The 26,377-nt window shown below is 40.5% G+C and overlaps 1 protein-coding gene across 1 annotated transcript in view; it reads right to left on the minus strand.

The window, feature by feature from the left end:
• Positions 1-26,377, minus strand: part of MAGI2 (membrane associated guanylate kinase, WW and PDZ domain containing 2) — a 1,285,084-nt gene that overhangs the window by 252,950 nt on the left and 1,005,757 nt on the right. Inside the window, exons 8-9 of the mRNA XM_073899397.1 lie at positions 18,144-18,265; positions 16,037-16,219 (exon numbers count right to left, since the gene is read on the minus strand). Coding sequence (XP_073755498.1) covers positions 16,037-16,219; positions 18,144-18,265 — 305 coding nt within the window. The remainder of the gene's footprint in view (positions 1-16,036; positions 16,220-18,143; positions 18,266-26,377) is intronic.

Genomic DNA, 26,377 nt, shown 5'->3' on the forward strand with positions numbered 1-26,377 from the left:
TGGATTGGTGCAAAAACCTCAAAGATGATTCTACGTCCTCTGTTATCTTGAGAAAACATCAAGTCTCTTGGGACCACTTCTTCGGGAATACTACATTCCTTCATCTGTCCCATACTTGAAACTAAATGAGGTCCCACAGTTGCTTATCTGGGGGAAGTAGTTTGGAATTAGGAGCCTCAGAGACATGCCCTGGAATCCTACTTCATTACTTACCCTTAGTCTAATTATGTCTATTTAATGCAATCATAGGTTTCCCTTTCCAAAACATAGTTTCATTTGAACCTCAATAATCATGTGAAATCTTCTTAGGACTCTAAGTTCTCTGTTTAGATAACTTGGTTATCCAAATGACATACTTAGAAAAATTATAGGATAGGTCTTGTTCCAAGAAGCTTTGAAACACCTTTAGTTCAATACTTCTTAATACCAGATACCATTTATTGATAAAAAAAAAAATGTGAAACAGCTTCTCTATATATTTGCTGGCTCTTCTCCCCCTCAAAATCAGTGAGGCTTGGGGGCAAAAAACTGGGTCATATAGCAAGGGAAAACACACACTATTATAAAATATTATTCATTCTGTGTATTGACCTTGAATTTTCCTTTTATCTAGCCAGACAGGGGTATATAAGATATGGGTACCAGGGCATATAAGGGAACAGTGAAAAGGGAACAGATTTGTTTCTCTTCTATCTAGCACTTTCCCTCAATGTCTTTCTTAATAAAAAATACAGAACGTTTTACAGACTAAATTCAACACACACACACACACACACACACACACACAATTCATGAAAAATGGGGTGGGAGGAGTGGGTGGGAAGAAAGTGAAGGCAGGTAGAGAAGGAATATTATGATATTGCACCTTAGAGATGGCGACTTTGAGTCAAATGCTTCAACCTCGAACCAGAGCAGAAACACTTGAGAAGTGGTTAATCAGACTCCGATAAGACCTCCAGTTCTGGGGAGCTGACTATTCTCCTAGAAAGTAGTAGCACGGTAGTCAAATAGGGGTTTGAATCTCAGGCTTACCACGTACTAGTGGTGTGAGCTTGGGCTAGTTTCTCAACTTTTCTGAACTTAAGTTTCCTTGTTTGTAAAATAAGAATAATTATCTCTATCCCACCAGGTTACTATAGAGATTAAATCAGATACTATATATTAGGAGTTTGGCACAGTGTCATTAAACTCAATGAATGAATATCATCATTAGACAACCCAGCTCTGTCATTAAGCTATTTTTTATAATGAATCAAAATCTGTCTCTGTATAACTTTCACCCACTTGTGGTTGTTCTCCCATCTGGAAAAACCTAGAAGAATGTGATGGAAAACAAGGCTGTTTCTTCCTCCTTTTGGCAGCTATTCAATGACTGAAGCACTATGCATCCTCTCTACATTGTAGATTTTAGCATATAATTCTTTCCCTCTCCCATCCCACTGAGTTGTTAAGAAGTATGAACTTTGTTGGCAATATAAAATAAATCTTATTGCTATCACTTCTCCCTGAAAAAAAAAATCAAAAAGGGAATCATAAAATAAAACACTCAACAAAGAAAATACACATTACAAAATTGAGAACTTAATTGTCTTTGAACAATTGTTCAAATGTATATAGATGTTGACTCTTAGAAACATAAACCTCATAGAAGCCTTATTCACATATTACCTCAATTCCTCATGACCTGAGAGTAATTAAAACATTCTTATTAGGTTAAAACACTCCAGATTTGTTTCTGCTTCTGTCTTAAAGTCACCATAGTCCACCCAGTTGCTCCAGCGTGAAACCCAAAGAAGCAAATGTACTTAACTCATTCTTCACTCATCTCATTCACTCAGACAAGAAGGAACACTATCCACGTATTTTCCATTTCCTTTCCTCTTCTCCTCCAGTGGTTGTGAGAGCAGAGCTTCCAAAAGATGGATGCCCAGCACACAGCAACCTGGCAGCAAACAAACGAAGGCACTAAGTACCAGCGCCTCACTCTCTTCGGGCCTCTGACGGCCAGATGCTTCTTCCCACTCACGGAGCCCAACTGGTAGAGTCCATAAAGGGAACCGGGGAAGGTGGGTGTGGGGAGGGACACGGAAGAGATACTGAACATTTCTTAACTTCTCTTCTGATTCCTGTCTATTCATATTTTATATTGACTCCAGATCTTTCTAAAATGCACATTTGATGAGGCTGCAGCCCTGCTTGCAACCCCTCTGTGCCTCCTAAGTGTGTTGTATAGTTCCCTACCCTATGAAGCTCCTGGCAGCCTTTCACCTCAACTTCTGTTTCTGTGCTGCCTCTTCGGTTTCAGGCATAACAAACAGGCGTGGTTTTCCAGGTCCCCTAGACGTAGACCCATGCAAGGATCATGCTGTTTTCATCGTATAAGCCAATATCCTACCTGGCACAGCTCCTGGCTCATAGTAAAAGCTCCCGTATGTGCCTGCTGAATGAATGGCTGCCTGCACTTTTGCACACTATATTCCCCATACGTGGGATGCTTAATAAATTCATAATCTCCCTTCAGGCCTCTGAATCACACTTCATCTGTGAAACATTTCCTGGCCTCTCGCTACACCCTCTCCTCCTGTGGGAGACTCAATCCTCAGGAGTCTGTACACATCTCTTCCAGTATTTATCTCCAGGTGTCATTTGAAATTGCTCACGTACTTCTGTGGCTTTGCCAGACTGTGCCATCCTTTATGGCAGAGACTGTTTCATTCATCCATGAGTCCCCAGGACCTGGAAGGATGGCTGACGTGTGGTGGGCACTCCCTGTACACACGCATGTTTATTGAGCAGTCTCATCTGGGGGTGGGGGGTAAAAATGTGAAGTAGGTTTTTTCCTACAGTTACTGTTTTTATCCTCTTTTCCCATTCCTTAATGATAGCTTGGGAAAATTCTTAACTTTGGAGTCACTTTTGGCTACAAAATGCCTAGGCTCCTTAAAACCTCAACTTTAAACTTGATTTTAATCTCTTTTCCTCCTACCCTCTGCTTGGGCTCATGCTGGGATCCTGGTAGCTTTGAGGTGGGGGACACATGGTCTGCCCCTGGGTGACTGCTTCTTCCCTCCCTTACTTGTCAAGGTCTAGTTCTTCCAGAGGGGAAGTCTTTTTTAGTTAGTTGGCTGCAATGGCTGCAATTGGCTGGTTTTATTTAATCGGCTGCCTGTCTAGGGAATGGTAATTGGCCACTGAAGGGGCAGGTGCTTAGGGGCCAGTTCTCTCATGGGATGGGTCTGTGCATTCATCCCAGGGTTAGTGCAGTATTTGGTTCAAGCTTGACCTCTTTCATCTCCATCAGCTGCTGCCATATTGGAGCGCTGCCCAGCCTGCTGATGCTGAGTTTTCCTTGCCCGGGGTGGCTCTCCTGAGCCATATATGGAAGATGGTTGGCTCAGGTCAAGGTCTCTTTCAACCACAGAGAACTTGGCATAGCCTTGCCACGCCAGGTACTGGGTGCAGTGGCCTCGCTGTCGTGTTTTCTATCCTCCCTCCTCTCTCCAATTCACTTCTTTCCTATTCTGATGGGCAAAGGAAGCAAGTCCGCTCACTGCCTGAGCAGATGCCCAATTTGGAAACCAAAACACCATCTCTCCTTGTTTTGCAATCTCAATTTCAAGGAGCGATTATTTCTTTAGAGCCTCCCTCCTCACTTGGATTGAAATGGGGATGGGAAGCACCCCTCCCTTTCACATGGGGACTACCGGGTTACTTCTCAGCACAAGCACTGCATCCCACAGAAGGAAGACTATGCTGAAGATTCTTTTTCCCTCTCCAGCTTCTGTTTATATAGAGAAGGAGGGGCAGTTTATTGTAGTAGAGCAGTTCCACAGTAGCCACGGGGGAGGGTGATGGGACCCAGAGCCAGTTCTATGAAAAGCCCCAACTTAACATCCCATGATTAAGTTTGCTGAATAAATGAATGAGTAAATGGATGTATCTATTTTGAGTATTACTGATAGACACGAATACTGATGCTGTGCAGTGAGGTGCTAGGTGAAACAGAACAAAATTAGTCAGTGACAGAAATCCAAAGTGAAGGACTGGACTTCTAGCTCAGGGCTCAGTTCCCCGTCCGCCATCTTTGTAAAACCTCCCCCGGTCGCAGCATGGCATGCGTTCACAACATTAATTAGTAATGCCACTGCACACATCAATAAGAGATCAGAATTACCACCAGAAAGTCAGTTTTGTATTTTTTAGAATTTGCAACTCTGAATAGGGAGAAAAATGTCATTTCTGCCAGAGGCACGGCATCTTGCTTTGCTCTTATGTAAACTCACTGTCAGGCAATCCCAGAAACTGCCTCCACTCGCCTCTGGGCAAAATGTCTCCTTTTCATAGAAAAATGTCACCTTTTCTCTAGAAAATGGTAGGTGGTTATTTTTTTCCAAAGGAAAAATGACCTTTGCATTTTGTTAAAAAAAAAAAAAAATCTCAAGGACCCAGGCTTGATAAGAAACACTGGAAACAATTCCGTATCTTTTAGTTTGTACTTGAGGTCCTACTTTGTAAATTCTGAGATTACACCTGTCACCACTGATGTAGCCTGCAGGCAAATGTCAATGGCCACAACAGCCATTTCCCAGGAATGTTCACTGCACGCAGGATGGATTTGTATAATTTCCCAGGAATGTTCATGCACGCAGGATGGATTCGTATAATTTCAGCTCTTGCTACATTTAGCCCCAACCTCATTACTCTAACACTTCAAAGATTATATGTTCCAATTCAGGATCACACTCTCATACAAGTCCATGAGAAAGTGCTCCGAAAACATGCCAGTATTGCTACCTAGCATGTCTATCCATCACGATGCTGGAAAGTATGTTAAGTGCTTCATATTACATTTAGAGATATGGCAATCTAAGTCTGTTTTTTCATGCCCTAAATTTCATTCTCTCATGAGAACATGGGAGAAAATAGATCCAGTTTTTGCCTTTTTCCTGGTCAGGTGAGAAAACAGGAAAGAAGAACAAAGAAGCCAGAGGAGTGAAAATTTCAGGACCCAACACTTTGAAACAAAGAGGGAAGGAATACAAAGGTGATAAGATGGAGAAAGAAGGTCTAGGTTATTAATCTTCGTTTTGCAAAACAAAGTTCCCCCCTTTTTTTGTCAATATCTCGTTTATGTGATGAAATGTTTTCATTTCTGACAACAGTTCTTGCCATTAAGAGATGCAAAATTCACCTTACCGAGTTGGATTTTCGAACAAAGTAGTAAATGAGATGATGACACGAGATTTACCGTGTGTGCTCCTGTCAGTTCATGCAAATCCTCAGCTGGAGCATGTGAGAGGCGCATTAATTACACTGGGTACGGGAATCATGTTTCTGCAGCTGCAGCAGCTTTGATATTTGCAGACTCCAGCGTGCTCCATCTCTAATTTCACTGGCAGCTTGCAAAAACTAGCAGAATTACACTTATAAACAAAGGTCTGCATGGCAATTTATCTTCTGTTGACTTCAGTGAAGTCTTCTTGTTTAGAACATGAAGAGATTTATAATTATGAACTAAGATCTAAGACTTAGCTGAGGAAACAGTGGAAGACATATTTCTTGCCTCTTTTTCTCACTTATATGCACATATCTGTAGGTGGTGATATATGGGTATCTAGGAAATTAAACCACTCATTGAGCACTTACGAGCCCAAATGACAATCTGTAGGAATATGTACCAATATCCTATACAGATATTTGATTCAGGGAGTATTATTTCTTTTAACAGAAACATATATTTTGCCTCAGACATTTTCCAACTATCTTACCCTCTTTAGACTTTTCTTTTTGTTTATGATTCGGGATTGACATATTTTTGTTTTGGAGTGGGTTATAATATCAAAAAGTGAGAAACTTCATTAAACAAATGAAAATGAGGCTAGTGATGTCTCCAACATGTGTCTAGTAAACAGGAGTCAGAATCCAGTGGCATGCCTAAATGGCATCCCCGCCCAAGTTTCAGTGGTATATGCACACACAAGAGGTTGAGTGCCCTACTTCAGCTGCCAGTTTACCAACAGAGTAAGAGTTGTCAACATGGCACCACAATTCTAACAATTTTCTGATTACCTCCTTTGAAATTGAAACGTACTTTAAGAAGCAAGAGATTTTTGTTGTCAGTGGTCCATACAGAATCATTCATTTCCAGGGTCCAAATGGTGAACATCCTAAGCTGTTCATTAACTCTTTTTGTATATCTCTCACTCCCAGAATACTAAAGCTTCCCTCAATTTATTGGAAGATAGTCTTATAAATAATAATAACGGTTACCAATTTCGAATGACTCCATATGTCATGCCCTATTCTAAGTACTTTATATGTAATAGCTCATCTAATGAAATGTTTGCTTAAATTAGACAAAAGCCTTAAATAATTCTCTAAGGGAGCATAAATAATCATAGAAAAATCTATGATCATTACAGCAAATCTTATGCCTTCATAGTAATCCACGTAAGCAGATCAGTGCTGCACAGATAGATCCCTTCAACTGTTCAGTCACCAAGTTGAATGTTGAATATATGTCATACATCTGGTAGTAAATATGCCTCGGGAATTTATTACTGATGAAGTCAGACATGGGCTCTGACCTAGAGAGCTTATGGTTAGGTGCTGGGGGCAGGGGGATGGCAAATAACAAGAGTTTACAAGTCTGCTGAAGGAGAGGGTGGGTGAAAACAAGCACCTTTTATAAAAGAACAGATTGTTCCCTGATGAACCAAAGGCTCAGTTCCATTAGTTGCCGGACGGGAAGTAATAGGAACTGAATGACTTTAACATTGTCTATAAAAACACACATGCCAATCCAGACACCAGAATCTGGTACTCTTTGTACCCATTTGGATACTTTTGTTTCATTTATAAGCAAGGGAACTGGGATCCTGGCCCTAGACCTAAGAAAGTAAAATGATAAAAACTTCTTGAATGCATTTAGATGATACCATTATTTCAAATGGGTCTAATTTAAGCCGAAAACGTTTCACTGATATACTGACAACCAACCACTTCCTCCATGGAGTGGGTGATAAAAAGACAGCATTAACCCCACAATCTCCAGTCCATTTCCACTAAACTTAAATGATAAGCTTTCAGATTTTTAAATCGCCAACTTCAGACCCAGTAAGATTACTCTAATGTAACATCTCTGGTGCTATAACATCTAGTACCCTTCTGAGCTGGGCTCTTAGGCTGAGTAGGAGCCCCACCTCCTTTCTTCTTGAGCTCCTGGGGTGGGGGGGGGGCATTGGACGTGTACTGCAAATTAATGCAAAGCTTTTCTGCAGAATAACTTAAAAATAATAGCGATAAAAGTACATTTAAGTGTATTGACTTCCTTGGTGTTAAGAGGTACAACGGTCATGAATGTCATTAACGCAATTACTGTGTGACTCACCCAAATGGATACCAATACTGAAATTAGAAACAAAATTAAAGTAACAAACTTTGCTCTATCTGTGCTAAAAAGAGAATCAAGTTCTTAAGCCTGGGGCAGAGATGAAAACTAGATAGAACTTGTAGAGTAGTTAATCTTTCTCAAGTGAGCTTTTATCGAGACTCTGATTTTATTTTATTTTATTTATTTATATTTTTTAAGATTTTATTTCTTTATTTCACAGAGGGAGACACAGCGAAAGAGGGAACACAGGCAGGGGGAGTAGGAGAGGGAGAAGCAAGCTTCCCGCTGAGCAGGGAGCCGGATGCAGGGCTCGATGCCAGGCCCCGGGGATCATGACCTGAGCTGAAGGCAGATGCTCAAAAACTGAGCCACCCAGGCGCCCAGAGACTCTGATTTTAAATAAAGAGGTCATAAACAGCGATGCACGAGGCATTGACAAAGAGAGAAAAGACAGAAATGTGCCAGAAGAGGCACGGCAAATAGCACTTGTTTGGGTTACAAAGACCTCTTTTTTAAAACCAAATGTGTTATTGAAGCATATTATGATTTTAAGAATTGGTGCAACGATGCTTTACGCCTTTCAAGTGGTTTGGTGTGTAGTCAAAATCAAGTATTGTGTCAATGATGGCATTTGTATTACCTAATATATCATCTTAAAAGGAGGACAGAAGATACAGTGTTTACTGTGGCTCTCGCCTTCTCTGCAAGATGTTCAGTGATGAATCTGGAAAGCCACGTTGCTTGCAGGGGAGATGTTAGGTATTTGAACAAAATGAAGTAAGGTTTTAAAAGTTAGGTGTGTTTGGAAAGAATCAAGAGTAAATATATTAACAAGCTAAACAAGCACAGTTTGTTTCTTCTTTACTGGAGAAATTAGTATTGGTCAGCTGGCTAGAAATTCAGTTTGATTTTCTAGCTTTTGTAGAGCACAAGACGTGTGTGTGTGTGTGTGTGTGTGTGTGTGTGTGTGTGTAGCATCGAAAGCTCATAAATGTCTAATATCAACAGATAATTTAGAAAATTATCTGACATAGATCTGAGTCTGAATATTTTCTTAGATCTTACACCATGAATTACTGCAACCACTTCCTCTATTTTTATCAGAAAGCTAGAGCTGGAGACCTGGTGGTTTTACTGTTCATATTCCCTGGAACATGGTATTATGATTCACTGCTATTTGTTCGTAGCATGATGGAGAATTGGAAGGCAACCCATTATCAACACTTCTGTGCCAGAAAGGTAAAAAAAGGTAGAGTGTCCACAAAAGTCAATGATAAGTTTCTGAGGGAAGTTTGAACAAAGTCAAGTAATTCAGAAACAAGGAAGCCACAGAAGGATACTGCAGTAGATAAAAGATGACTAGAAATGTTTTGCCCCTTCTCCCATCAAAACATGGGGCCAGTGTCTGGGCCCTTGGATATGGGCTGACCTGTGACTTGCTTTGATCCGTAGGAGGGGTAGAAGTCATGCCGTGCTAGTTTGAGGCTAGGCCCTGAGAGGCATGACAGTTTTCCCTTTTGCTTTCTTAGAGCCCTAGGCCACCAAGGAAACTGGCCCAGGCACCCTGTTGCTGAGACCATGTGGAGAGAGAGATGCCTTATCAGCTCTGGGGAGTCCCATCCATCCCAGCTGTGGCCTCAACTGTGAGTGAAACCACCCCCCACATCCCAGGCCCAGGAGGGTTTCTCCATTACTGTGGCCCCATGAAAGTCCCAAAGTGAAGCAGATGAGAACCACCCAGCAGATCCCAGGCAAGAATGTGGAATCATGAGTAAATGTTTGATTGTCACTGAGTTTTGGTGTGGTGTGCAATAGAAAACTCAACAGGTACTTCAGATAGAAATATGACATTTCTCTGTTTCATTCATTTGCCTCTGGAAATGGACAGAACCATCTAAATGTGAACATTTGAGGTGGAGGTGTGGAGGTGGGTGGTGATGAAGAACTGGCTGATTCACTGAGACGTTTTAAACGGCAAGCCAGTCAATGTGAGAGCAGCTGGGACAGACCAACACAGTAGTATGCTCAAAATTCAAAAGGAAGCCTGCACTGGACACAAGTTATCAGGTAGAGGGAATATGAGACACAAAACATTTTTGAATTACATCTCGGGCTTTCTCTTACACACACTCTTTCTCAGGAGATGTTTAGTTAACAACCATGGAATTTCACTAAACTGCTAAGGAGCTAACAATGGTTAGGGAAGATCAAATAAAACTGGGGTAGGCCAGGGTGGAAAACCACTGGGTGACCATTAACTGGAGAATCAGTACCGAAGGGCCAGCCCTACGAGGGGCAGTAACTGTTCTGTTGAGAACAGAGCAGTCATCTGATTACACAGCACCCACAGCCTCAGGTTAATCTTTGCTGTTCCCTAGAAAGCAAAAGGATAACTAAGATTTCAGGTAATGCGAATTATGGGATAGAGAATTAACAGGGTTAAAATCCCCCAGGAGTGAGAAATTGCTCTTGAGTCAATGTCCTAGGCTGACATGAAAGACAAACATAAGGAGTAATCAGCTTTGTTCTATTGGGTAGATGGCCAGAGACTCTACTCCAAAAGTTAGTGCCCAGGCATATTCATAAACACTCCATGAAAGCAATTCTGAGCATAGGCTCTGTTGAGAGGCAGTCAGCGTAGGATGGAGAATGTTTAAGTTGTACAGTAGATGGGAAGGGAGTCTTCTTGCTATCTACCACTCCATACAGTAGTTCTCAAACTTCAGTGGGTGTAAAAATGCAGATTCTAAGACGTCTGGTTCCAGATGACAGACTGAATACACATGGCTATCCCCTTTAACAAAGACTTTAAAATGCATAAACCCCCAGCAATGAAAAGAACCTGAGAGAAACCATTTATATAACAGAGAGGGGCCATTATATGACATGACAGCTCAAGAGAATTTTAAGAATATGGAATGAAAATCAAGGCATGATGACTAATTTATCATGGTTTAGGAAGGTCTATTCTAGAGCGGGGGGTTGGCAAACTCTGGCCCGTCGAGCAAAACCTGCTGCCTATATTTGTAAATACCATTTTACTGGAACACAGTCACACTAATTTATTTATGTAGTGTCTAAGGCTGCTTTCACGACAACAGAGTTAAACAGTGTCACAGAGACCACCTGGCCCACAAAGCCTAAAATATTTACTATTTGAACCTTTACAGAAAGCATTTGCTGATTCCTGTTCTAATGTGTTCTTGGAGTGTGTGTGTTGGGGGGGGCGCAGGGGACAGAGGCAAGAAGGGCTCTCGGTTGGTCTGCAGAATCCCAGGAAGGTTTGATACAAATATATAATCCTCCTGGTGGCACTGTTTGCAGAACTCCCACCACCTACCCCAAGTCAAAAACTGAGGGTGTCTCCAAAAAAAAAAAAAAAAAAAGTTCCCATTTAACAGACGTTCATATTCTGTCCCTGGCTAAGAACCCTAGGGAAACTTTTCAGTTTCATTTTTAAATATGGACAGTTGAAGATCATAACACACTCGACTGCGCTCCAGTAAAATGAGCATCTGCAAAAAAGGGGTATGGATGTGGACTCTGCTGGGGAGAGACACGATGGAAGGTCCCCAAGGGTCAGATGAACACTTGGCCTCAGACAGGAACAGGAGGACAAAAGATGCCCAGAAAAAAGAAGACCCACTAGAGGACCTAATGTGATGGTGTTTTGGGAGGAAAAAACAAATAACTATCTTAAGAAAGATACTGCAAGACAGAGAGAAAGACAAAGCAGAACGCCACAAAGCTGTTTATGGGGAAAGAGGTACTAATGGTACACTGCTGGGGCCAGTGAATAAATTTATAAAGCCATGGTAATGCAAAAACTGTACAGTATTACTAAAATTAGTTGTAAAATTCTATTGGGAAAATATGGGAAGGCAGATGGGGAGACGAGAGCTAAATCTTCATTTCTTTCTAAGAGGAAGTAAATATAGGTCATGTCTAAATCTGTTAAATCAAGACAACAGTATAAACACATTAATTGGAGGTGTGAAGGTATTTACCATCACTAAGAATACAAACTGATTGAGTGCCTCTGGAGGGTGCCCCCAGAGGGGCCTGGAGGTTGAGGAGGAGCAGGACAGAAGGTATTTTATGCATTACAAATATTTTGATGTGATTTTTTTTTCCCACATGCATGGGTTGATTTGATAAATTTTAAAAAAGGGTATAAATGCACATGCCCAAAAGACCACTTCCAGAAATTGGGTATCAGTAGGCGCAGGGGCACAGGAATCTGCATCTTTAAAAAGCTCCCTGGGTGATTCTTGCAAACATAATCTTATGCCTCTACTTCCAGAAACACAAAGAACAAGGTAGCAACCAGCAAAAGGGCAGTAACAGTGATCTGCTGAAATGGAGAAACGCCGGGAGCTAGAGAATGTCAGGATGCTAGTCTCCCAGTTTCTTGCCATTCTACTAATAACATGGATATGTTTTAGAAGAGGGCAAATAAAATCTAATGGGTTGTGAATGACCTCATAATTCAACCCCTACCTACAGAAGCACGTCACAGATAGGCCAGCTTTCCTCCCTCTTATATTTCTTGAAAACCTCAAGACGCGATTCAAAAATTAGCCTCGGGAAAAACAGGAAACATCATGTAACAAGAGAAGCTTTGTAACTGAAGGATGCTAGATAAACAACTCTCAAGACTTTGCAGTTTCTATGGAAGCCTTAGTATATCAATCTTGATTTTAAAAATAGTTTAAAGAATATTACCAGGATCTCTGGTGCCTACAAATGATTGCCAGGATGTGCAGAACACTTCATAATCACACGTTGGATGGTTTCTGGGCACCATGGTAATTTCTTCGAAGAAAGCTTCTTCTGGAACATCATGGGACCATTGGGGATTGGCTCAACTAGTTTTCAAAAAGCAGCCAGGGGCACAGTGTCCTCAGTTTCCCCTGTTCTCCACCCCTTCCCATGAATCAGTGCTGACTGAGAAAGAAAGAATTCCCATCCTACTGTTGTTTTCACTGTGTAGGACCCTTGGTCAACTTTTTAGTAGAGTGGATCTTTCTTTGTGTCCACACAAACTATTGACATTTCTCTGCCGAAATTAGAAATAACCTAGAGCTAGAAAAATAGATTCAAGTATTTTCATGCATATTTCAATGTCAAATGAGACCACTCACCATTTTTAAGATTTTTTTATTTATTTGAGAGAGAGACGGAGACAGACAGACAGAGAGAACATGAGTGGTGGGAGGGGCTGAGGGAAAGAGACAGAATCTCCAGCAGACTCCCTACTGATCCTGGAGCCTGACTCTGGCTGGTCCTACAACCCAGAGATCATGACTAGAGCTGAAACCAAGAGTGGGACGCTCAACTGGCTAAGCCACCCAGGCACCCTGAGACCACATACCTTTTAAATACTAATGATTTATCACTCTATCTGTAGTGTCTATTTAAAAAAAAATCTTGAGGCTCACTTATAGATGAAGTCGTTACAAAAAAGGAAATTAATTTTGTCCCTAACATGTTTTTGTCTTTTTAATTCCCTCTAGAAACTGGAATGTTGGTTTGTTTTTGCTTTAATGGTAAGCTATTGGTCCAATTAGTATTGACCAGGCTATGCTGTTAAAATGGAATTCAGCCAATTCAAATTTCACTTCTTAATTTCTAAGTGTATCCAACAGTCAGTCCATCCATCCATCCATCCATCCAACCATCCAACAAATACTTATTGAGCACATGCCCTTTGCCTTGCACTGTTTCAGGTTCTAGGGACACACAAATCAAGAAAACATCAGCCAGTAGAGTAAAGCCCTATGCCTAATTGGTTGGAAATTTATCTGAGAAATTTATATGAGAAAGATTTTATATATAAGTATTCATGCATTTATGAAATCTATGTTTTTTAGTTGAGGATATATGACGACATACTATTCTTCGATATTGCCTATGTGTCATAATAGTTCATCTTTACCAGTTATGATTATCATTTTATTTGATGGTTCACATGAATACCTACTGAAGTTGGAATATTGCCATAGGCTATGATGGCATACAAATCTTTACCTAGGTATTCCCCACTACTGTGCCTTTGCATTTGTTGTTTCCTCTTCCTGTGGCTCGCCTTATTTGTCTACCTAGCAAACACCTCTTCATCATTCAAAACTCTGTCAGGCATCATCTTCCCTACAGGGCCCTCCCTAAGCACCTCCCAATGGACTCAATCTCCCATCCCTCTGGCTTATTTCTGGACTTTGTACATATTTTTATTATTGCATTGATGTAAATATTCATTAACTTGCTACTCATTATTTCTATAGTGTAAGCTTCTTAAGGATAGAAACATCTGTCTCTTCATTTTTGCATCCCTAATAATTAGCAGAATGCCTGGGACGTATGGATATTCATAAAATATTAGCTGAATGACCTGAGCAGCCATTCCTATTACTACTTACGGAATACCACAGAATGTGTTTACATTTTATTTTAAATTACCTCACAATTAAAAATAAACATTTAAATTTCCCGAGTATTTTATATAAGCAGTAGATTTCAACCTTTTATGGCATTCTTTTCTGATGAGAGAAATTATCACTTCTATAAAAGCCCAGTAAGATTACATGGTGAGGAACACACTTCTCTTTTTAAACATTTCTGTTCCTTCCTCCTCCCACTCTCCTGATTTCGTGCCAACCTCAGGGTTATCGCAGAGTCATCCTACTCATATTGTGTTACAACTACCTGTTTATCTATTGGAGGCCCTTCCTAGACGTAAACCCCTTGAGAGCCGGGTCTTGTTCTACCCATCTTTGTCGCCCTTATGGACTGTGATGTTTGTGAAAGTGAGGAGCTGAACACGTTTCCTGAATGAATGAATGAATGAATAGGAATAAATTCGAGAGAGTGGATAGCATTAAATCCTAGGTTCTTCTTTCTGTTAGGACCTGTTTTGTGACTATGTTAAATGAAGAAAATCTGCTAAATTCCAAATAAAAGCTTAGACTGTGTGTGTGTGTGTGTGCGCGCGCGTGTGTGTTATACCAAACGAGCAGAATGAGTAGGAAGGGAAAAAGCCTTGCTGTGCAAATGTCTTTTTTTGCTTTAAGGTTATACTGAAAAAAGTCTTTTCTAGTTTTGAAACATGAACTAATGGGTTGGATCAGAGAAAAAAAATAACTATTTCTTATTATGAAAAGAAATAGGTTTATTAAGTATTTCACTGAAGTTCAAAAGCTTTGGGGATCCGTGTCCCTCTACTAAGATGGTATTAATTCTATAATTTCCTCTTATGCTAATTGTAGGCAGTAAGATGATTTTTAGTTGAGTCATTTGATGTTTCTCTGTGATTTTTTGGCAACATGAAGGTGTGGATGTTTAGTAAAATATCACCAGATGAACAGTAGAGTCGGACATGCTCTAACTTAACTCTTACAGAAAATTATGTACACATGATTTTTACAACTGTAGAGTTTGAAAAATGTGGTGGCTTAGTTTCAAACTTCGCTCAACTTTGAAGGAGATGTAACACCTATTAAATGGATTATTATCCACTAGTGAGTGGGAGTGACAAATATATTCATTAGGTGACCTTGAAAAGCAGTTATTTCTGGAGGAACCATTTACTAAATGGTAATACAACAATTCACATATATACAGACGACATAGATGTGGTAACTTTTCCTCAAAAGTAATTCTCTAATTTGTATATCTACTAGGGCACATTAACTTTGGCGAGTTGATATCATAAATTAAATACACACTGTGAAAAATGTGTTAACGGTGATACGGTTCTTTGGAGATACAGTTACTGCACTTTATAATATTCTTTCTAATGTATTTCAAAAACAATGCTACAAAATTCTTGAATCAGTATTTTAACTACACAAGATTAAATCTGATTTCTTCTTTTTTTGTTTTTTTCCCAGATAAGGAAACTAGCATTTATAAGTTATGGGATTAATCCAAGGTCATGGGCCAGGTAGGAGAATTTAAAATCAAACTGCAAAACCAGACTTAGTTCATTACTTTTTTCTCTACCACTGTGGACCTTTCATATTTTATGCTTTTGTGCCTTTAACAATTTGCCTCCATATCTCCATGTTAAATGAATTTTGATTATAATTTGATAGACATCCAAGCAACTGCATGTGAAAATTGATTCATAAGAACTACAGAAAAAAACCTTAGATATTAAAACATTGATGGGGACATATAAAGATGAATACCATTCAAAATTTGTTTCTATGAGATGAGCATGCATATTTAAATATCTAACCTGGGCATTTCAGCATGAGAATATCACAAGATTAATACAAATTTTAAAATATCAGTGGTTGAATATAAGGTAGAATAGTATGAAAAGTTAATCACATCTCTAAGAAGGAACTCTAAAAATAAATTAGAAAAGTGTCAATCTCAAGAGCCCATTAAATCCAGCAAGTAGAAGGGCCAGTCTGAAAAATGAGACAAAAATGATAGTTAGAGCTATTTCCAAAATACTTCAATTTGATACTCCTAAACTTAGGAGAAACATAATTTCTGGTTTCCCTAAAGTGAAGTGATCTTTGACCTTCAAATTAGAAACACAGAAAGAAGCTCCTCCTATTTGCCTTGGGGCAGGGAGGGGGGCCTGGAAGAAAGATGTTGTAAAACAAATTTCTAAAGCAGTAAGGACCTTACCTGTTTCCATTTTCCCATCCTGTGCTGCAGGCCCATCTGGAATCACACTTTTCACCTGCAGAAACTCATCAGGCTCATCTCCACCAATGATGGTGAATCCAAAACCCATGTTGCTCTTTTTTAGGGTGGTGCTGAGGAATGTTCCCTTCAACTGGGATGCATCCCGGGTGAAGAGTGGTTTTTCTACATTGGCCAATATAAGTTAAAAAAGAAAAAACATGTTTAAGGCAAGTTCTTACACAGGGGAAAGCCAGCTCCTGAGCAGCCATCCCAGGGGTAAGTGTGGGTGTCTCCTGTAGTAAAAGCAAGCAGGTGGTGACTGCAGGAGCTGAATTTTTAGTACTTCCTGCAAACACAGAGCAGTCCCAAGCATCCAGGAAAGGTGAAAAGCTGTGTGGTTTGTAGATTTTTGGTCAAGTCAAGTGTTTGCATTCACCAAATTAGCCCTTCTTGGGCTTTTTAAAAAGGGCCAAATCAACAGGCCGTCAAAGCCTACAGATAAAGAGGAGTCCAAATCATCCAGACACATCTGGATGCTTTCGTCTTGCTCTAAAGGAATCCCAGCAGGAGGTATGCATGAGTGGCTGGTCCTGCACAAAACTCTGAAGGGATCAAACTGGAAAACCAGGATGGACTGTTTTATTTTTTAAAAGAATAAGACCCATGGAATGCTACCATCTATTCAAATATCTAAACCATTTAGAAGGATCACCTGGATGTGGGACAGAGTTAACTTTTGCTTATATTGTGAGATGCTATAAAGATAACTAGATAAAGTTCTACTGACCTCAAAGTGTTTAGTATACTCTAAAATGTGAGGAAAAAGCAAGCCAACATTTCTATATATCATTATGAATGTAAAGGTAACTCATTTTGTAACAATATGTTGATACATTCAAATCCTATACCTAAATAATCTGACCATAATTTGGAACCACTCATTTAGGTTGGCCCCTAGTTTGTTACATAATATGCTTTTCCAGCTATGATCTGTAATAAACATATTCCTAAACATATTAAATGCTTTAAAAATAATAGTCATGCTAGGAAATAGAATTAATATTTGCTTTAAATGCTCTCTCAGTCAAGTGTGTATATATACATATACACACACACGAAGTATATACATGTGCATACACGCATACATTCAGTCGTTACATATTCGGTGATATGATTTGATGTTTGCAACAGCCAAACTGCACATAGGAACTTAGCTAAGTATTTTGGTGCTTTTGCTGCTGTTACATCTTGGGTGATATGTAATAGATACAATGAGTCATCATGCTAGAATTTTACTTCATGTATTTATACATCACATAGATCTGCACTAAAAAAATTAAATATAATCATTCTCTATTTTATATTTAAGTTTATTTTACATTTTTTCCTTTAAAATGCAAATGAAAAATGCATATGGCCTTGCCATCTACGTTTCCTTTATGAATGTAACATTTACGGTTGGAGAGAAGTTACCGTGAGACCTTTACATTCATAGCACTTGTGCTGAAGGGGTGTGGTAGTCATGCTTTCATTTATGAGTAAGAGCCCACAAGACGTGAAAAGTTTGTGCAGCAACTCATCCCACTACGGGGCTCCAAGGTGTGGGCAAGGGCAGCAGGCAGCCCTGGACTGACGGACGGACGTACCGAAGGGCCAGTGCCTCCCGGTGCGGTCCCGCGGACAGTAAGACAAGTCATTCGCACTGCGCGACCTCTCAGGGAACGCGCGGGAGCGGGTGGAGGTGGGCTTAGGTAATGTCCACCAGGAGCCATCTACTGTCACAAAGGAAAACAAGCCTTATTCTTGTGCGTAGTCTTCTGAGGACAAACCTAGGAGTCTCTATGAATCTGCACTTTACAGTAAGTACTACTGTCAAAACCCATGAATCTCCACCTGGCACCTTGCTGCACATTCCTATGAGGTACCACCAGAGGCTTTAACTTAATCCACAGAGCAGAGCAAACATCCAGCTAAAGCTAAGAGAGGGGGTTTGGGGAAAGCAGATTGATTATTTGAAACAGTCCCAGCTAAAGGCATATTTGGAAGAGCAGGCAGTTTGGTAGATCATTTTTCCCTTTGAGCCGTGGCGGGTGGACATGGTACTCACCTCGGAAAGCTGGGGCCTGCAGGGGCTTTGTTCCAAGTTCTGTGTGGGGCATGTTATGCTGCTGTAGCTTCCTTTTTGCTTCCAGGACAGGGTTTTCAAACTGTGTTCTTCTATTTATGTGGCTGAAGAATAAAATTTCAAATTAGGATAACAGTGGGGCAAAGTCATTTAAGAGAACATATGTAGAGCTCTACAAGAGAGCAGGTGATTAAGGGAGGGACACCTTACGTGAGCTGTCAAATGCCCCACCAGGCATGAGGTCAGGCCTCTGCTGGGGCTGGCCTGCATACAGCACACATTTCGGCGATAGGAGCAGAGTTCTCAACGCCTCGATCATACGTTATTGTATTTAAATTATGCACGACTCTGCCAAAAGAACTAAAATGTGCACTTGCTTTCTGGTCTCCTGTGTTAGTTTGAGATGAGTTTGATGCATCAAAATAAATGGTCAGCAAATGAAATTTATACCAAATTGTGTTGCAAAGAGTATCATGTAAGCTTTGCAAAGTCCCCATATCTAACAAGATAAGTTAAATCCACTGATGACTAGCAACCAGCATCCACACTTTTTAGAGTCAGACAGACCTGGATTGAAGGGCTGGGATAGAGAAGGAAAGACTCCCAAGGATATTTGCAGAAGTCGTAGAATACTTGTAGGGGGGGTTGATGCTCATGTCAATCAAAAGGAGGGTATTCACATTTGACATCATGAGATGATAAACTCATAGATAGCAGACTCCGAGTGGCTTGAAACAGCTGTGGATCAGCTAACCTGAGGGCTGATAGCATAAGGACCCCTTACAAGTCTCCTTACAGTCTAATGAATTCTTGTATGAAATTTAGAGCTCCTTGTCTGTGGAGAGGGTAAGAACCAACAATGCTGCCTAGTGGCAGTGACACATAGCTCTTTCTCTAGGATATAAATGCCCCCGTGGGAGGGCTGGCATATACACTGGTTTTTGTTCTTTGTACAAATAGAAATTGGATTATGGTAGGAAAGCCTAAAAACCAAAGAGGAGTTAGAAGACGAATGAACAATTCTGAGTACTTAACTCTGTGCTAAGTACTGCAGATATATCTTCTCAATGTAGTTAAGCAACAGTCTTCAGTTGGAAACACTGCTATTTTAAAGGCAATGAACCTGACACACAGGAGGTCTAAATCTTATGCCCAGTAAGTGGCAAGGCTGGGATCTGACCATGTCTATTTCTAAAATGCAGTTCTTATCTACACACCTTCTCTTTTCAATGTATGAGTTATCACTGGCAAGTGCACACATTTTTTTTTTTTTTTTAAGATTTTATCTGAGAGAGAAAGGGAGATTGAGAGAGAACCAGCAGGAAGGGGAGGGGCAGAGGGGGAGGGACAAGCAGACTCCCTGCTGAGCGGGGGGCCTGATGCAGGGCTTGATTCCAGGACCCTGAGATCATGACCTGGGCAGATGGCAGATGCTCAACCAACTGAGCCACCCAGGCTCCCTATTTGCACACATATTTAATGTGCACGCGCACACACACACACACACACACACATGGAATCCTCTCATTATGTCTTCTAAAAGTACGTATAAGAAAGAAAAGGAGGTAAAAGAAGCAAAGTCTCAACAACCAATTTTCTATTATTATAAGTCAGATAATTCCTAGCGAGACAGAAAAGCAGTCTTCAGAAACATGGTAAGATGACTGCAGTATCTAATTACTTCCTCGCGGGAGGCAGGGTAGGGTAGCTGCTGCCACACAGGCTCTGGAGGAGTCCATTGGCCCTGGATTCAAAATCTAGCTCTACCTCTTGATTAGCTGTGTGATTAAACCTTCATCTGTCATATGGACATACTGTTGCCTTCCTCCTGGGGAGGTTGTGAGGGTTCGAGGAAGAAATGAATGCTGGTTTAGTAACTAGTAGGAGCCACCTGCCCCCACCATCACTGCGTTCTCATCACCAACACTGTCAGTGTTTTGAGTCCAGAGGAGAGGCTTTATGACCTGGGGCGGGGGGGTTGAAGAGCATGAGGCCCTTTCTCTAACATTGCTTCTGGTGCTATTTAGGAGGAGGGTGCTTTATGACAACCTCCCTTGGTACTGGAAGTCACCAGGTTGGAGTTCAAAGTAAATCTGTCTTACGTAAAATTATTTCCCATTGGAAGCAAACACTACTGTAATGCTCTTGTGCACCAAGGAGTCACCGTGATGTGTGGCGCGTCGTGAACGATGGCACGTGATCTTTCAAAGCTTCTTTGCCTGGGAGACTCTGAGAGCCCCACCGGATTTCAGAAGGATCAGAGTTTGAGGCCTCTCTTGCCTTTTCTCCACTTTCCTGTAACCCTCTTATTAAAATCCTTTGAAATCTGCCTATTACCTAAAGAAGTATTATTCCTGGCTTTGCCCTTCCTTATCTCTGTAGCTTTCCCTTCGGCTGCAAGACCCCACACCCCTTTTGGACATACTCGGAGCTACTCTGGTCAACAACACCGTGTCAATCCCCTTATCCTTCCACGTGACTTTCAGGGTGGCGATAAGGCAGCGCTTGAAGCAAGACAACTGGGTGTGAGGTGGCATCATGGACAAATTACTCAGCTCCAGAAGCATCATTATTCTCGTGTGGAACATGAGGACATTAATATCTGCTTATTGGGATTGCTGTGAAGATCAGAGAAATAATGTTTGCAAAGCACAGATACATAGGGAGGACCCCACAATTGGAAGGTCTAGTTATTGTTTGTTCTTCAAGGTCTAGCTATTCTTTATTACTATTATTAACAAGGGCTGCTGTCAGGGTCATTATTATGATGATGCTTTTCCCATCTGTGCTAGGACTCTTTCCCTACCTCCCCTAGCAACACGGCCAGCGTATGTTACACTCTTTCCCTTGGCTCTCATAAAACCTTGAACAGACTTCTCTTTTCACAGTTTATTTATTTATTTATTTTCTTGTAACCTGTCTCATTATTAGGAGGATTTGCAGCACTTTTAAGGAACAAAAACAACAGAAAGTAAACAAAATCAGGGTGACACTAGTTGAATCTAGGTAGAAGATCAAGAGACAAAATTGATCGTATAGGCTCTTACTTGTTTACTAGCATTATGTTATAAATTAGCTTTGAGCTTTCAAGCTGCGAATTCAATGGGAGAGAGAAACTGGTTATATTCTTCAGAGTATTTAAGTTAAACCCAAGACATTCAGAGGACATAGTATTCCTGTTACTGAGTCTTATGTTTTTTTTTTTCCCCCAAGTCTTGGATAGAGAGCTTTCCCTGATGTAGTTAGCATACAATATCCTAAATGATAATTTCACAATAATGAATTTCACAAGCTATCATAACCTTGTCGCATTGTCTTTTAAAAACTGACTTTCATGTTTATTTCCTTCTATAGATTATGCACACCTGTATACAGGTTCTATGTGTTCATCTTTGTATGCTACGCATTGGATACAATGCAAGATGGTATTTTTGTTTGTTAAATAGCTAAATGATGAGTGTGTGTTTTAAGACTTGTTTACTAATATACGTTAGTGATTTTGAGCAACCAAGAAACAGCTTTGAAGTGTACTGAAGGATCTGCTCTCTTCATTTCCTGTCCTATTTCTGTTCTGCTAGGTCACTGTTCATCACACGAGTAACTTTATCCTCAGAAAATACATTACAAGAACGTTCTGGAATACATTTCTATACACAGTTGGGTTCCTCCAACTGCCACCTGCATGTAATTATTTCCTTTGAAAAGTCAACGTATTGCCACCTGTTTTATGGACACTATTTTGAAAATACTCCATTCATCATCAAAGTGAGTTTCTAGAGTTGACAGGGAATGAAAATACCAATAAACTAGTCGGTATGCCTTGTACCTCACAGACAGTGGAAGCTGGGTGTGGCTTTAGTATCCTAAACTAATTGCTACAGAACATTCACATCGTCACAAATGAAGACATTCATTTAAAATGTAAAATGCTCCCAAGCTTAAAAAGGCCTATCACAAAGAAATATGATTGTAGCTGAATAAGAAAGCCTTGTCTTGCTTGTGCTTCCAAATGAATAGTTTCAAGTCCTTTTAGCAAGGATTTGGGAGTCTTACAAAGTGAACAAAGCATGTGAAGGACAAATGCCACCATCCTTCTCATTGTTTAGGCTCTGTGAGATAATTGCTAGCTATTTCATCTAGCTTGCATATAAAACAGAACCTGGGGTGCTACCAAGAGTTCTTACCCTTTAATTATATCTAGTCTGTTGTCATATTTTACTAATCTTTAGGTGGCATGAGCTGAGGGGATAAAAGAGATATTCTGCAGTGGGTATATCCTAACAACCCCATTTTTCCTTCACAAAAAGGAAGGACAATTGACGTGAGATGTCTCCATGTTGGAATGGCAAAGGGATTAGGATGCTTAAAGATGGGACTCCACTGCCTTCTCTCTTTGCTCTCCTGTTCACTCACTTGCAGCTTAACTCCCTCCTTTCACTATGGAATGGAAACTTAAAATAAGTTCCTATGCGGCAGTGCTTTGTAGTTCTGAATGAACCCAAGGAGCCTAAAAACAAGCAAACCAACAAAAGCAAAAACAGAAAAGACTCAGGCCCACCCTAAATCAACAGAGCCATAATCTCAGAATGAGGTAGAGGCATTGGCATTAAAAAAGCTTCCCAGGCGACACCACTGTGCTATGAGGGTTGCAATCTCCCCGAGGTAGAAACTGAGAAGGTGCGAAAAGGAGTTTCTTGCCTGGTAAGATTTATGTGGCAGTCTCTTTTTCTGTATGTGGCCTTGGGGAGTACTAGGAAATGCTATTTTGGCTCCAGAAGAGAGGACTTCTGATATCAGAAGTTTCATAACATGTACAGAGGGGGAAAAGAAAGTATTTGCAGCTGATTGGGTGATATGCTGCCAAAAGGAGTCCCAGGTCAGTGTCCTACTTGACTGCTACCTCATTCACCAAGGGAATGGAAGAAACAGGAGTAAAGTTGTACATCCTAAGCCCATCAGTCTGCACAGGACAGGTCTGCTGGTCATCAAGGTCATCATCTGACCTCCACTACCAGTACTTCCTCCATATCTCAGCCTCTTCCCGCCCCACCTTGCTTCTCCTGGGTTTTTGGAGAGGGGAACTTTTAGTACCCAGTCACAAATGACATCTTTTGTATCCATTGGCTGCTATCCCACAATCTCAACTTCAGTTGACAGTTTAGAAATGGATCGTTGATTCAATGTGAGAAAGAAGAGAGCAGCTTTCAAGTGTAGATTGTACCACAAGTGAAATATTTGCAAGGTGGTCAAGGTGGCTACACTAATTACTCTAAGGCACCAGGTGGCCGGTGCTCAAGAAATATTTATTGAATAAGTGCATGGATGGGAGGCAGGCATCCATGAAAGGTGATAGATCTCACCGGTTTCCAGTTTAACTCTCCATAAAATACATCTTGTGACAGAACTTTATGTGAAGCTTAGGGCCAGCTTATATGATATAACCAATTTGGATGAAGACTCATGAAATCCTTCAAAATAGAGTCTTCCAAGACATTCTTGTGATAGGTGAAAATGTCAGCCCACTACAGTGATGGAAGATTTGGATCTGAGAAGCTGATAAGTAGCAGCTGCTGTCTTGTGTTACCCTAGAAATGTGCTCATATGGAAAAGCACTTATGTTAGGGACAAAATGAGGGAGCCCGGGGAGGCATCCACTCACCGCTAGGTGTGGGAAAACTGGCTTGCGATTTGGGGTTGTGGCTCAGTATATTATTCCTTCTATGTAAGCTCCTTTGGAGGCTTCCCAAAATCTATTTTACTTGGAGCATTTTTTTTTTTTTAACAGAATAATTCCCGTATGGAATCAGAGTGTGAGTTTCCTGGTTGCTTGGAATTCCCTAGGTTTTTCTGTGACCCCAGTTCTGATTCCCACACTTCTGGGTGGTCAGGAAAGTCTGCATATTACCTCCTCATATCTGAACTCCCAGACTGCAGCTGCATTGGCAAAGACATACATTGCACCCACCCCATGTATACTTTATTCATTTTAAAACAAGCCTTGAGAAGACTCTATAAAGTTTTCTCGACTACCAAGTTTTTAGTAGTAAAAACTACTTCATGCTTTGGAAACCAAGAGAGGGTAATAACCCTATGGGGATCTCCTGGGGCCAACCTTCTTCCCTGAAGGCAGGGCAGTGTATCAAGAGCTTGGTCACTATGGGCATGTTGCCGGGATTGCCATCCAAGCTCCACCACATCCTACATATGTGACCTTGAGGACATCAATTACCCTTTTTGTGCTTTAGAATTTTTCATCTGTAAAGGTGGCATTCAAGTAATACCCGCCTCATAGAGTTGTGCATATTAAATGAATTTAAATGAATAAATCACTTCAGACCAGTACCTGGATATAAGTAGTCAATAAATGCTATCATGATTCAGCAAATATTTGTTTCTCAAATACTCTTTGCTTGACACTATGGAAGAGGGTGCAGGGAGGGGCAAAGATCAATCAAACATGAAGTCTAGTAGGGAAGATAAAGCAGGAACAAAAAGAATTATAAAATAGGTCTTACATAATACAAAATATGTCTTACAGTGCTTTGAAAAGCTAAATTTTAAAAGTACTAGTCTAAAGACAAATGTTTTAAATATACTTTATTTTAAAATACGAGCTTTGGATAAAGGGAAGAATTGAATCTATTTTACTTGGAGCACTTTTTTTTTTTAAACAGAATAATTGAATCCTACCTCTTGAAAGATTTCTTCCCAATTCTAACACTTAAGTGATAATTTTCTTTGTATAAATGTCCATTCATTATCCCCTACTGTACCTGAGGGTAATGTGAGTTTGCTTTGTGAATGTGGCTGGGAAGATGGACTTATTCACATATTACTTGCTCCTGTTCTTCCTGGACAAAAGGGTGTCTGACCTGGGGATACAGTGTTGAGGTAGGAGGTGGAATCATGCCAACCGAGGAGAGTATCCATATATTGGCACTGCAACTCTCACAGCTAAGGAGTCTGACCTCCAGTCCCCATGAGACTGACCTTCCCAAATGTGGATATATTTTCAGATAAGTGAACTCTCTCTCCCCTTCTCCAGAAGTAGTGTTAAGTTACTCAGTTAAGATACTGGCCTGTAATATGTATTTTACATATAAGGGGTATGTATCACTTAGCCATTACTATTTACCAATTACACGGACAACTTGACATTTTACTCCTGGCAGAAACAGCAATGTGCACTGCCAATCATGTCATGAAGCCCCCAGGACATACAAGATACATAGACTCATTTTCAAAAATTTCAGAGCCACTGGGCATGCACTGAGAAGTGTCTTCTACTGATGAATTACTAAATTCTACCTCTGAAACTAATAAAAAAATAAAATAAAAAATGTTTTCTATCCATCCCTTCTCATTCATCTTTCTTAAATGTTATTGCCAGGTGCAATATTATCATCAAAGGTATTTCTAAACTTTGGCTTCTTTCAATTGAGCATAACTAGTGAGTTATAAACTTAGAGGTAAGATAGAGCTTATCTAGAGGGAAACTAAAAGACTAAAATATCCAGGATCTTTCTGTATTAAGAGACAAGCCTAATACGTCCTCTTCCATTGATATCTGCCAATACGGATTGAATGGCTTTGTCCTTCAGGTCTCATATAAGAAGGTCATTAATTTCTCAGTGTGCCAGGCACTGGGGACACAAACATGAATAGACACAACCCCCTCAGCAACGGGGCGCATTACTCCACTGGGGAGACGAACAGGTCTGGTGACCAACCACCCCAGTTTCCTAGGACTAAGGCATTTCCTAGGACTAAGGGATTTCCTAGGACATGAGACTTTCAGGGTTTGTTTTTTTTTAACTCTTTTTTTTAATTTAAATTTAAAAACATATAGTACATCATTAGTTTCAGATGTAGAGTTCAGTTATTCATCAACTGCCTATAACACCCAGTACTTATCATGTGATGTGATGAGACTTTCAGTTTTAAAATCGAGACAGTGCTGGGTAAATTGGGACAGGAAGGAAAGACAACTTAGTCTGATGGTTCAGGGAAAGCCTCACCAAGAAAACAACACTGGAGCGGATTCTAGAATGCATTTTGCTAGACGGAGAAGGGGGCATTTTAGGAAGAGAGTAGTGGATACAAAGGTGTTCGGGAATATTCAATTCTGCTTAGCTAGCATATAAGGCGAGTGAATACACACATGCACATGATTGCCCATAGCTGGTGTGGGAGCAGGAGACAAGCAAGAGGATGAA

The sequence above is a fragment of the Callorhinus ursinus genome, unplaced genomic scaffold (genome assembly GCF_003265705.2).
Source record: "Callorhinus ursinus isolate GAN/ISIS: 27379988/994484 unplaced genomic scaffold, GSC_fseal_2.0 scaffold12, whole genome shotgun sequence".
Lineage (NCBI taxonomy): Eukaryota > Metazoa > Chordata > Mammalia > Carnivora > Otariidae > Callorhinus > Callorhinus ursinus.